The sequence below is a fragment of the Lontra canadensis genome, unplaced genomic scaffold (assembly GCF_010015895.1).
Source record: "Lontra canadensis isolate GAN:19392208 unplaced genomic scaffold, GSC_riverotter_1.0 scaffold29, whole genome shotgun sequence".
NCBI lineage: Eukaryota > Metazoa > Chordata > Mammalia > Carnivora > Mustelidae > Lontra > Lontra canadensis.
In genome coordinates this window covers 9,370,028-9,383,891 of record NW_022631023.1, presented here as the reverse complement: position 1 = coordinate 9,383,891, position 13,864 = coordinate 9,370,028, and the positions used below count along the sequence as shown (strand labels likewise).

The window sequence follows — 13,864 nt, the reverse complement described above, 5'->3', positions numbered from 1 at the left end:
TTGTGGCAAATGTGAAGCCTTGAGAACAAAGCCAGAGCTATCTTTTCCCCCAGGCCTCTCCACCCAGCATCAAAGTGCCCAAGGGCTTGGTTTAACCCGCCACTCCACGAAAACTCAACCACGCAGAGAGAGTCCTGCTCACTCCAACCGCCAAAAGACCAAATTACCGTCTTTCTAGCAACAATCACCTTCCTCGGGAATCCATAATTTTCAGCTTATGGTAAATCTTCAATAATTTAGATTTCCCGGGAGAAAGTCAATATTAAATTAGGAGGTAATTATATAGCATTTTACATAAAGGCCACATTATTATTGTTACATAAGTGCATTTTTTATTTGGAGAAATGTTAACCACATGTGTACCAACTCAGTCCCCAACAAATTTCCTTCCACAGAAAAGATGACAGGCACTTACAGCAGTGGTATGATAGCAACAGATTCTTTTAAGAGGTGGGGAGATTAAGGAAGCTGACCATTTCCTGGAAGTGTGCTTGATTTTGTTTTCCAAGCTTTCATCCTTGCTCAGGTGATATCAACTATGTGTCAGCGGCTGAGGAAAGAACAGCAGTTTTATTGCAAAGTGAAAAATGGATCAGAAAACAGCATTTCTCATTTAGTTCTCTTTTTTCCTTTTTCAGTACCCCCCTAATTCTTTTTTTTAAATTATGTTATGTTAGTCATCACACAGTACTGCATTAGTTTTTGATGTAGTGTCCCATGATTCATAGTTTATGTATAACACCCAGTGCTCATTGCAATATGTGCCCTCCTTAATACCCATCACCTCCCCAGTTCTTAAAAATAAATAAAATGACACCTTTAATTCTGTAAAATCAATATGTAAAGACATTTAAAAGAACACAGTCATATTTTCAACCAGAGTGGATTCTCCAAGAAAAAAATTCAAAAAGAAAACCACACTCCTTTCTCCTCCCCATTCAACAATAGTTAGTCAAACAACAGATGATGTGTTGCCTGCAGGGTAAAAAACCTAACTTGCATGTTTGAGCTTAAAGGACTTTAAGTTCCTCAATGTATAAATAATAAGGGATGGCCGGGTCTTAGGACACAGGTAGCCAGGTTCAGGAAGGGACTTTGAATGCTTCTTGATGCCAATCTCCTCTGTGGAGTATATGAGGCACACACGGAAGTTGGGAGTCGGAATGAAATGTGAAGCTCATCGTAGAGAACCAAGGCCATGGCATTGCAGGCCAGACACCTGCCAGTCTCTGCCCTGAGAGTTTAGATGGATGGTACCCCCTGAAACTGTGCCTTGTATAGACTGTGCAGCTGGATGGGTCAGTCCCGAGGCCAGTTGACTCATTTTACAAGTTAAGCAGGGAGACAGATTTCAAGGCAATCTAAGGAAAATGTTTCTGGAAGAGTCAGCTGTCAGAGGTGGGACTCGTGCTCAGGAAGCAGTGAGGGCTCATTCCAAAGGGTGTTCAAGCAGAGGCTGCTCTACCACCTGGCATGGGCTTCCAGAGAAGGTTTGAAGCCAGCCTCCTCCATGGCACGCCTCTCTGACTATTAAAGTCTTTCCCAACCCCGAGAATCAGAAGCCCATCATTCCAACACAGGTCTTCAGGCTTCTGAACTTGGGATCGAGGCATGGGGTTGGGAGGGGACCCTGTACAAAAATGGAAATCAAAACAGCTATTTTGAGAGTGCTCTTACTTAGATACAGGGAGAATAAAGTTGGTGATTCCTCCCTCAGCTGCTACAAAAAATAAATCATTGTCACAGATGCAATTTTCCCCCCTTTTCCCCCTATACTTGCATCATACCCAACTTCCTCTTCACGCCATTATTTCAGAAATCATTGGCGACTAAGTCACTTCCTCCCTTCCAAGAGCAGTTCAAGAGGTCCTGGCCAAGACCTAAAGGAGGAGGGAGTGGCCTGTGATGTGTATGTGTGTGCGTGCGCACACATGTGCAAAAATGTGTCTATTTTCGCAAAATCAAAAAGTTCTCCTGATATCCACACATATCAGTCCAGTGCTACAGTCTGTGAAGATGTGGCCCAGACCTCCCAGAGGAGCAATGCAGGGGCAGGCAGGCAAGGGGAGGTTGCATCTGCCACAGCTGTCGCGTGAAGGTCCCCATCTACCCTCTCGCTTCTGAGGGAAGTAAAGAACTGGGAAAACTTGAACCGGAAGTTCTATTTCACCAGATACTGAACCCAAAGCTGTTTTATCTCAGTGACGGGAGTCAAAAGACAGTGTAACAACTTCAAAAGATCATGATTTTTGGACTTCATCATTCCTGAGTTCAAAGCCAGGTCCCCCACCTTGCTGCTGTGACCCGTCAGCAAGTGTGGTCAGTGAAGGCACGTCAGCTTCCTCGTCCGCAGACTGGGGGATGATGCTTCCCATGCACAGTGTCGATGTGAGAATTAACAAGTTGACCCATAAGAAAGCTCCACGTCTGGCCCCCTGGAAGGACACTGACTCAGGTGGCTTGTTTTAAAACAGTTACCCAAACCCTCCCTGGATGTCAGAGCAAGAACGGACAAATGTCATATACTTGACAAGAGGGGTATACGCTTCCTTGACAAGCTCTGCTACCTACCAGTGGCCACTCACAGATTTCCAGATGCCTGCTAACATTGACAGAATTTGTCCTTGAACTGGCCTCGCTCAGGCTTTTCCATGTTTTGGACAAAGCTGTCAACTTAGCTCTATCGATAATTAAGATACTTGCACTTTCTTGCCAGCATCGAGCTGTGGGATTCATCTGAGACAGTTTCCATATGCAAACTTAGGAAACAAACCATTTCCTAGATAATTCAAGCACAAACAGAATGGAAACCTCAAAATACCTGTGCTCCCAGTTATCTGATAATTCCAGGCAGAAGATACACTTTAGCATGAGTCACATCAAGCATAACTCTTGCTTCACCCTGCCTGTGTACAGCGGCTTGTGGCATCCTATGGCATCTGAGTAAAGCCAGAAATGCAAACGAGGCAAAAAAGCATAACCCCAAAGAAGTATTTCCTTGTCAACCCAACACTGAACTCAAAAGTCAAACGGAGCAGCATTCCTAAACTCTCCATGACACAAGAGTTCTTATAATATTCTTTTAAATTCCAAATGAAATACATTCTCCAGAACAAAGGATGCTAGTAGGGTGTGCAGAATGTGGCGTCCAGCGGTTCTGCCCAAGGGGCACTGGGACGCTGCCCATAATGGGGCTGCCAAGCGAATTCCGCATCCTTCCAGGAAACACAGCTTTAGGGAATGATGTCGTAATGCTGTCAATATCAACCAGACCATGTGACCTCCTCCCTCCCAGACTATGCTGACCCTCTCTCTGCATCCCAGCAAGTGGAGAGCAAAAGAGTCGGATGGTGGGGGAGTGGGGAGGTGGGATCTAGGGTGTCTGACAATAGGGAAGGTGAGAAGGAGAAAACCCACACCCCAACTGATTTTATGATCATACGTGGCAAAACCAAAATTGAACCCCTTGAGAACATTTTGATGTGCATGGTAGGCTCCACTCATTTTGCAGGGTAGGAGAAATGCTGGTCCCTAGGTTTGGTCTGTTCCCCTCCCCCAGGAGGTGAGAGAAGAGCAATGTCTCTGCTGGGTCGTGTACCAGATGTGTGGCTACAGGAACCCTGTAGCATCGACCTAAGTCTTGCTTTTCACATGTGCAAAATGGGGTGATAAAGTCTGCTTCAGGGGCACAGCTGCTGCCCACTGAGGTGGGTGGGCTTGGCCTCCCCAGGATGTTATGTATAAGCCAATCTTCATTTAGAGGAGGGTTTTTTCCCCCAAGACCAACTTTATAATTCTCTTTGCTGTTGTTACCCCGACCCCCCAACCACCTTCTGCAAATAATAGCTTCCTTGTTCTGCCTCATGATAGAAACTTGAGCATACAGGAAACGTATAAAGAAGAAAACAAAATCTACCTTCCTGTAATCCAAAGGAAACATCGGTAAAATCTTCTTTCAGGCCTTTTTTTTAACTTTTTTTTTCTTTCTTTCTTTTTTTTTTTTTTACATTTAGGCTCATATTATTTCATTACTTTCATGTTAATTTTTTTGCGTATTATTATGACAATTTTTTCCCATCGCTGGTTTTTAAAAATTTGTAATATTTGTGGTTTGTGTGTACATGTGATTATAAAAATAATACATACTGCCTTGAATCTGGCCAATTAATTCCTTCTTGTTTTATGAGAGGAAAAGGAACACTTACAATACCCAAACCAGCCCGTGGCCAGTGGGAAGGGCCAGTCCCCAGAGTGGGAACAATGATCAAACCTCTCTTAATGAAGCCATACAGCAAGCGTATTAAGGGTTGCATAAAGGGCAACTAGAAGCCCAGGATCTGAATCTCTTTCCTGCCTGTGCTTGGGGTGGTATGTGAATCTGGATTCGGGAGTCACTGAGCCACTGCTACAAGATGAAGGGTAATTCTGAAAGAACCATGCAGCCGGCCAGGAAGCTTGAGTGCCAGAGGTAGCTGAAATGTACTGTTCCTACTGTACCCACCACAGACATAGTTCCGTGACCCATTTATTGAAAGGTATAGTTGTGTTTAAAAAAAAAAAAAAAAAAAAAGAAAGAAAGAAAGTAAAGAACACGACTTGATAGAAGTTAGTGTCCTTGAATAGAGACTTTATAAACAGTGAGTGGGAAAGAATGCTCAGAATTTGGGAAATAATAATCAAATGATTGATTATAATCAAATTATTTAAAAATAACTACTGGGAAAAAGGGATGCCTTTTTCATTGTATTTTTCTATAATTTTCATAAAATTTGAATCATAAACACACATTTTAGTATACAAAGCTTATACAAATATATATCCTGCTTTTTATTTCACTATGTAACAAGCATTTTCATGTGTGATTAAAAATTTCTTGCAAACTCCATTATTATGACAACAAATTATTCCATCATGTGTTTGTACCAGAATTTACGTCATTGTGTTCATGGTTGTTGGGTGGCTTTCCAAATACTGCACAATTATAAATATCTCAGTAACAAATATCTGTGCTGAAAGCTTGCTTTGAGCTTCTCTTTACTTCCAACAAAGAGAAAGCTCCTGGGGAGTTCTGAGGAAAGGGTGTGAGTTTTGTTTGAAGGCTCTTGCTATGAACACAATGGAAGTTTCAGGAAGATCCTTCTACCTACAACTCCCTGCCAATGGCTGAGTGCCTCCACATTATCACACTCCTGGCTAAAATTGGCTTAACCATGCTTGATCTTTGCTAACATGATGTGTGAAATGCCATGGTTTTCATTTGTTTTTCTTTGATTTTATTTCCTTGATTTTGACTTACAAGTACCTATGAAACACTTTATTTTCACTTTTTACTTGTATTTCTTCTGTGAATTGTCTTCATATCCTTTGCCTCTCTGGCCATCAGTGTTTTCATGTCTTTCTTACTGAGTGGTATAAGTTTCTTAAATGATTGATTGTTAACCGCAAGTTGATTTGTCTACTACATTTGATGCATATACAGTTCATAGCTTGTCTGCCTAACAATATTGTTCATGGTATTTGTGACACCCAAATATCTTTGATTTTTTTATTGTTATCTGTCTATTTTGGGGGAATTTAAAAAATTAGTTTATGCTTACAAAAGTCTTTTCCCATCTGTTGGTCAGATAGTCATGTCTGTTTTCTTAGACCATTTTTGAAATGGTTTTATAAAAGGCTGAGAGAAATACAGAATTCAGGAATTGTCAGAAGTTCAGAAACCAAAATTTAGAAAGTCAGTTGACCATTAGCCACAGAAGCCATGTTGGCAAACTATGGCTGTTGATGATTTAATTTAGAAGCATAGAACTGCCACCTTCAGAAGGTGAGCTCATACAGTGTCATCAGTGGCTTAAAACTGATTCTGCTGACTGCAACATCCTGCAATCAAAGAATTGCCAGTCTTTTTCGCAACGGGTTTGCCGCCAGAACACAGGTGTCGTGAAAACCACCGCTCAACCTAAGCCAGAATGGGGAAGGAAAAGACTCATATCAACATTGTTGTCATCGGACACGTAGATTCGGGCAAGTCTACCACTACTGGTCATCTGATCTACAAATGTGGTGGGATCGACAAAAGAACTATTGAAAAATTCGAGAAGGAGGCTGCTGAGATGGGAAAAGGCTCCTTCAAGTATGCCTGGGTCTTGGATAAACTGAAAGCTGAACGTGAACGTGGTATCACCATTGATATCTCCCTGTGGAAATTCGAGACCAGCAAGTATTATGTGACCATCATTGATGCTCCAGGACACAGAGACTTTATCAAAAACATGATTACAGGCACATCTCAGGCTGACTGTGCTGTCCTGATTGTTGCTGCTGGTGTTGGTGAATTTGAAGCCGGTATCTCCAAGAATGGGCAGACCCGTGAGCATGCCCTTCTGGCTTACACACTGGGTGTAAAACAACTAATTGTTGGTGTTAACAAAATGGATTCCACTGAGCCACCCTACAGCCAGAAGAGATACGAGGAAATCGTTAAGGAAGTCAGCACCTACATTAAGAAAATTGGCTACAACCCCGACACAGTAGCATTTGTGCCAATTTCTGGTTGGAATGGTGACAACATGCTGGAGCCAAGTGCTAACATGCCTTGGTTCAAGGGATGGAAAGTCACCCGTAAAGATGGGAATGCCAGTGGAACCACACTGCTTGAAGCTCTGGATTGCATTCTGCCACCAACTCGTCCAACTGACAAGCCCTTGCGTCTGCCTCTCCAGGACGTCTACAAAATTGGTGGTATTGGTACTGTCCCTGTGGGCCGAGTGGAGACTGGTGTTCTTAAACCTGGCATGGTGGTCACCTTTGCTCCAGTCAATGTTACAACTGAAGTCAAGTCTGTTGAAATGCATCATGAAGCTTTGAGTGAGGCTCTTCCTGGGGACAATGTGGGCTTCAATGTCAAGAATGTATCTGTCAAAGATGTTCGTCGTGGCAATGTGGCTGGTGACAGCAAAAATGACCCACCAATGGAAGCAGCTGGATTCACAGCTCAGGTGATTATCCTGAACCATCCAGGCCAAATTAGTGCTGGATATGCACCTGTGCTGGATTGTCACACAGCTCACATTGCTTGCAAGTTTGCTGAGCTGAAGGAGAAGATAGATCGTCGTTCTGGAAAAAAGCTGGAAGATGGTCCCAAGTTCTTGAAATCTGGTGACGCTGCCATTGTTGATATGGTTCCTGGCAAGCCTATGTGTGTTGAGAGCTTCTCTGACTATCCTCCTCTGGGCCGTTTTGCTGTTCGTGACATGAGACAGACGGTTGCTGTGGGTGTCATCAAAGCAGTGGACAAGAAGGCAGCTGGAGCTGGCAAGGTCACCAAGTCTGCCCAGAAAGCTCAGAAGGCTAAATGAATATTATCCCCAATACCTGCCACCCCAGTCTTAATCAGTGGTGGAAGAACGGTCTCAGAACTGTTTGTGTCAATTGGCCATTTAAGTTTAATAGTAAAAGACTGGTTAATGATAACAATGCATCGTAAAACCTTCAGAAGGAAAGGAGAATGTTTTGTGGACCATTTGTTTTTTTGTGTGTGTGTGGCAGTTTTAAGTTATTAGTTTTTAAAATCAGTACTTTTTAATGGAAACAACTTGACCAAAAATCTGTCACAGAATTTTGAGACCCATTAAAACAAAAGTTTAATGAGAAAAAAAAAAAAAAAAAAAAAGAATTGCCAGTCCTCTCTTCTTTGGAATTTGGAATATAGAAAAATTTTATTTTCAATATCTATCCATCTCCTCCCTTCCACATTTGCTTCCCTCTCTTTCCTCTCTTTTCTATCACTAGTCATCTCTCTTTCATGTTCACACTATATATTCTGTCTCCTATATCTACTCATGTCCAACTTCCCTGTCAGTCTTCCAGTCAATGGATCTTTCTATGTCTCATCATCCTCCATTGATATCTGTCTCTCTAATATCTACAAATCTATCTTCTGTATCTATGTATCCATTTATCTAGATCTATTCATTATTTCATCTCTTTACATTTGTCCAGTAGTCTATAAGATGTGCCTGGAATTTTATATTATCAATTCAGGTTTGTACAGTGTTGATTCCATATTTTACTATCTATAACATGGGTTTTAATTGACCTTTTGCCTTTTTCAGATTTCTTGCAAATTTTATTCATTTTCTTTCAAGTCTGCTGGATCTCAACCCTGAATCTTGTCCCTCTTCCAGGACCTAAACACAAAGTATAAGTTGATGTCTTTGTCTTACCCCACAGACTTGAGTCCAGCAGTCCCTTTGTCTCTTCTGACTATAATTTATTAAGAGTGTTCTTTACCTACTCAGGGACATATCTGAAATGCTGATATTCCTGAATATTTTGGTTCAATTTGCTGTTATTCCCTTTCTGAAAACCCCAGACACGAAAACCATAACTTTGGAATAGCCAGTTTCTGAAATGGTATTTGTCCCATTCCCTTTCTATTGCTAATCACATCAGGTGCCACACACATACAACTTTCCACACCTGCTCCAAGCCTGGTTACATTACCAGGAACTGTAGTCTCAGAACGTTTAAAATTTAGAGATGATGAGAAGAGTTCATCTCTGTAAGGGATATACATGCCCAGGATATCTCCAAAAGCAGCTCTTGATTAGGATGAGCTGGCTTCTCTGTTTCTGTCTCATGAAGATTCTGAGACCATGCGGGAGCTGTCGACCATGACAGTGGAAGGGGCTCTCACCCTTACAATGTGTCCTGGTTCCAAGCCTTGTTGAATTCTTTTTTTTATGTTTCTTTTCATGTGTTAATAAATATTTGAATGTGCCTGGAGAAAGATTTATAGGGCACTGATATTAGTCTTAGAAGGAAAATGTCATTTGTGAAGGCTGGATGTTCCATCATATAGATGTACCCTGTGATTTTTATCCATTTCCCTATTGCTAGACTTTTGGTTTCTTTATATATTTTCTCTACAAAGGACATCCTTATGAATAAATCCTTGGCCACATTATAGATTATGTCCCAAGAACAGATTTCTATTTTTTTTTTCAGATTTCAAATTTCTAATCAGTGAGACAAAGAAATGAACATTTTAAGATTCTTAAAATATATTGGCAAACCACTTTTGAGAAGTTTTTTGCAATTAAAGGGCTTACCAACAGTTTTTTTCAGAGTACTTATTGCACTTAATTCCTGTTAATAGTGCTGTTGTTGTTGTTTTTTCTAATAATATAGAGCTGAAAACCAAGAGCCAACCAACACATTTAAAGAGACAAGGGGAGTCTGGCTGGCTCAGTTGTTGAGCATCTGACTCTTGAATTCAGCTAAGGTCAGGATCTCAGTCATGGGATTGAGACTCACATGGGGCTCTGAACTCTGCTCAGAGTCTGCTTGTCCCTCTCCCTTTGCTCCTCCCCCCACTCCCATGCATGCTCGTTCTCTTTCTCAAGAAAATAAATAAATAAAATCTTTAAAAATATATAAGAAGACAAAGGTATGGAATAAGCAAAAGAGTAAATTCAGTGGAGTGTATACCCTCAAGAATCTTACACTCCAGTGAGAGAACCTGGGTGCTACAGGTGCCTTGGAGAAGAAGAAATTAAAAGCATAAGTCCTGAAGCTACAAGGTGGTCCTCATTGGAATAGCAGAATCTGAGCTGAGGCTGGCAGAGGGAACAGTCTTATCCAAAGGAAGAGCTTCTTTGGCAGAAGAAAGATGGTGTGCTACCCACCCTGAGGCCAGCACAAGTTGCGAACTTGAGAAACGGAAAGCTTGAAATAAAGTGTGCCCATGAGACCCAAGGGCAGAGGCAGAGTTGCAGAGACTTGTGGAGAATTTAGATGTTAATTATGATTAGCCACTTTTGAAGAATTTTGTTAAGCACAGTAAGCATGGTCTAGTGGATTTTCATGCATTTTTTTTTCTGGCATCTGGTATAGACTAAGGGAGATTATATTTACAAAAACAACTCTTCTGGTTAAGGAGTAAACAGACCATGAGGGGCAGGAATGGAGACATGGAGCTCTGTTGGGGGTTATCACATGGCTCAGAAAGTAATAAAGGGCAATTAAGGTGGTGAGAAAATCCACCATATTTGAAATAAAAATCAACAATAAATGATTGCTTAGTAGAAGTAATCCCATGCAGTATTTGGGATTATGCTTAACTTATGCTTAACATCTTCATTGTTTATCTGAAATCAAAATTTAACTGGGTATCCTGTATTTTTATTTGCTATATCTGAGTCCCCAACATGAGACATTCAATAATTTTGGTGGAGGAAGATTCCGTTAAAGAAGACTGAGACAGGGCACGTCGTGGCTCAGTTGGTTAGGCAACTGCCTTCGGCTCAGGTCATGATCCCAGAGTCCTGGGATCGAGTCCCGCATCAGGCTTCCATTTCCAAGGAGAGTCTGCTTATCCCTCTGAACTTCTGCCTTCTCATGCTCTCTCTCACTGTCTCTCTCTCAAATAAATAAAAAAAAAAATCTTAAAAAGAAGAAGAAGAAGAAGAAGAAGAAGAAGACGACTGAGACAGATCATTTGGTGTGACAGGAAGAAAATCAGGTGTGTTGCTTAATATTGTGTCAGCTGGTTGGGCTACAGTATCCAGATATTGGTCAAATATTATTCGAGATGTTTCTTTGAGGGTGGTTTTGGATGAGATTAATGTTGAAATTGACAGACTCTGAGTAAAGCAAACTGTTCTCTATAATGCGAGTGGTCCTCATTAGGTAAAGCCCTGAGAGGAAACAAGACTGACTTCCACCCACCAAGAAGGAATTCTGCAGTAAAGGATCTTTGTGGACTCAAATTGCAGCTTTAGCTCTTCTCTAGCCCTCCATCCAGCCTGTTAGCCCACCTTATAGATTCTGCACTGGCCCCTTCCATAATCACATGAGCCAATTCCTTAAAGTAACTCTTCTCATTCCTCTTTCTCCTCCCTCTCTCCTCACCTCTAATCTGTAGATGGATGGATAGATAGATAGATAGATGTTTTATTGTTCTTTTTTCTCCAAGACACCAGTTGTATGGGGTGTCCCAGGAACAAAGAAAAGAAAGGTTGGAAGCAATAAAAAATTAACTTGGCAAAGGTAGCTTATTGGCAAACTCTGATCTAAGTCATGATATAAAAAAACATGGTATATTATCGTTTTATTTGGGTTTATTTGATTACTTGTGAAATTCCTGGTTTTTCATAATTATTAACCATTTCTAAGTTCTTTAGAGCTCCAGCTTTGCAGGATTGTGGCAGGACCTTTCTTTTCTGACCCACATATCTATGATCTAATTGTGGCAGATGCTTTTGGTGTCGGCCTGGACAAATAAATATAATGCCAGGTATCAGTAAAGGCTATGATGAAAAGCAAGATAAGCAGAAAGAAAGAGGACAGGCAAGGACCACTATTGTAGAAAAGATGGTCTCTGGAGAGACAACATCTGAGCAGAAATCTAAATAAAGTGGATGAAAGAGAGAGGGCCATATCTGGGGGAAGATCCCTAAAGCCAGAGAGCAGCCATGCAAAGGCCCTGAGGCAGAAGCATCCCGTCTCTGGCCATCTCCTTGCCAGTACTGGGGACAGGTAGTAAATTGCAATGGAAAGAGCTTAAAAGTCAGCATCATGGTGAGTTCTTGACCCAACCCTGCCATTAACCAGCTGCTTCAAGTGGAACAATTCCCTTCTCATCTTTCAGTATCAGTTTCTTAATCTGAAGAACCATGGGGGTGGATAAGTGATTCTTTCAGGTCCTGGCCAGCTCTTACACCCTATAATTCTAAAGATGGAGGAATGCTATCTTTGTCATTTTTCCCTCAGCAGGGTTTTATTTTCCAGGATTGCAGCTTCACCTGACAGCCTCGACTCGCCAACTACACTTTTACTTTCCAACAGGTAGGGAAATATTTTCGCTAGAGCTCAGACACTGGAAAACAACATTGTATGATGCAGGACGCTTGGTCTGGGTTGAGTAGACAAGCCCGATGTCCTCCCCACATGCTGGAGTCTGGCACGAGTTTGTACAATTCTATGAAAGGCAAGACCAAGCAGGACACTGTTTTTCCCAGAGAAATGATTAGACTACAAGAAAAAAAAAACGGAGCCATGTAATTTATGGCTTTGTGTTAACAGTGAGTGGAGTCAACACGCAAAGCCATCTCTCTGTCCGATAAGAAGTTGCTTTGGAGACGGACCTTGCACAAAGCATAGACATAACAGCACAGAGATGGAGACACATTCTCCTTTGTCATTAGACAATTAAGAGCTCTTGGAGGAAAAACAAATGTCTGAGTTCTCTTTAATGACTGCTGTGCAAAATGAAAGAACACTTTCGCTTTATTCTGTTGTAGAATTTGCCAAAATCCTGAGCTTTTTTATTTTACTCTGGCTAAAAAATAAGAAAAATTGGTTCAGACGAAGTCTTCCTACAATTTTTTTTCTTCAGGACAAAGAAGAAATTTGAGCATGAAGAACAATATGCAAATAGTTAATGAGTGAAAAAGAATGTGGATTTCTGCATTATGGCCCTGGGCAGGCTGGACAGAAGCATATTAGGGAGCATTCTCTTACTTCCTCTGAACTAAAAGACTAGGAAAACCCTGAAATTATCTTGCATGAAAACCTGGATCTTCTGACCAGGGGGGAAGGAAATGACCTTTCCAGGCTTCCTCCAGTCTGTTTACAGACCTAAGGTCAAGACTGGAAGGGCTGGTGGATTCTCAGCATCTCCCCGAAAGCTGTGGGAAGGTGATCAAAGGATGGAAATTTGCATGCAAAGCAATAGATATTCAAACCCACGCCACCCCCCTCCATGTAACAGAGAAGATAAAAGCTGTTTCCTTTCAAAGCTTCAGGTTAAAGATGGAAGAATCAGCCAACATGTAATCGTATAGTGGGGCACTCAGAAAGGCCGGAGAGGAGAGAAGGCAATGATATCCAAATATCAATCTGCACTTAAGGGAAAAAAAAAAAATTAACCCCTGAAAAATGACATTGAAAAGGCCAGGAAATGACTCTAAGATTCTCAAAGGAGGGGGTGGTTTTAACTCCATCCCAAGGAACATTTGACAACGGAGACATTTTGGGTTGTCACAGCAGGGAGCAGGAGGGGTGCTGCTGCTGTCCAATGGGTTAAAGGGTACCAGAGATGTTGCCGACCATCCCACAGTGTGCAAGACTGTCCCCACGACAATGAAGATCCAGCCCCAAAGGTCAAGAGTGCTAGTCAAGAGTTGAGAATTCTGTGTCTAAAGATTCCATGCTGGTCCTGTTTTTACAGTGTGTATAGGCAGCATGTTTCACTAGTTCATTATGAGCATTCCCAAGGAACTCCTACCCTCAACCTCAAAGTGAAGCCCCAGGGCTTTTCCTTGTTCAGTTTAGTGCTGGTAACTGCTTGGCCCAGTCTGTTAATTACAAGAGCGGTTCCACCAAAGAAGACCCATCCAACAGAATAATCCCTGTCCAGGGCTAATTGATTTCCCCAAGAAGCTCGTATCTGCTGTCTTTGTGGTCAAGGAGAGCCGATTTATGAGGCAGTTAAAGCCTATCTGTGTCCTTCTTTGTAAATAAATTGTTTAGAGTTCTCAGATTTCTATCTCAAGAGTTACAAAGTTTATCAGGCCCTGCTGCAGTGTTGTTCCAAATAGGATCCTGCAATTATCACTCAATTGCGCCTTGGGAATGAGACAGTCAGACGCCACTGGCATGGCCCCAGGACAGCATTCTGCTCAGAGATACCTATCAGGGAGCGCCTTCAACTTGATTCTTCCAACAGGGCATGGAACATTCTTCTTAATACACTTCTGTGTGTCCTGGGAGGGTTGATGAGATGTCAGCGGCAGACCACAGATGGGCCCCACCTTGCTGTCCCGAGCAGGGCCTTGGAGACCCTGCAGGACACCAGAGGTTG

General features: G+C 41.9%; 1 protein-coding gene across 1 annotated transcript; it reads left to right on the top strand.

Annotated features, from left to right (window-relative positions):
- The first annotated feature begins 5,903 nt into the window (after positions 1 to 5,903).
- LOC116872255 (elongation factor 1-alpha 1) lies at positions 5,904 to 7,519 on the top strand. The gene has a single exon (XM_032865368.1). It carries the CDS (start codon positions 5,967 to 5,969, stop codon positions 7,353 to 7,355), a length of 1,389 nt encoding a protein of 462 aa, XP_032721259.1. The 5' UTR covers positions 5,904 to 5,966; the 3' UTR covers positions 7,356 to 7,519.
- Positions 7,520 to 13,864: the final 6,345 nt, after the last annotated feature.

What these genes read in the sequence shown, in the direction of transcription:
- LOC116872255 (XM_032865368.1), top strand. Translation starts at nt 5,967, where the DNA reads ATGGGGAAGGAAAAGACTCATATCAACATTGTTGTCATCGGACACGTA.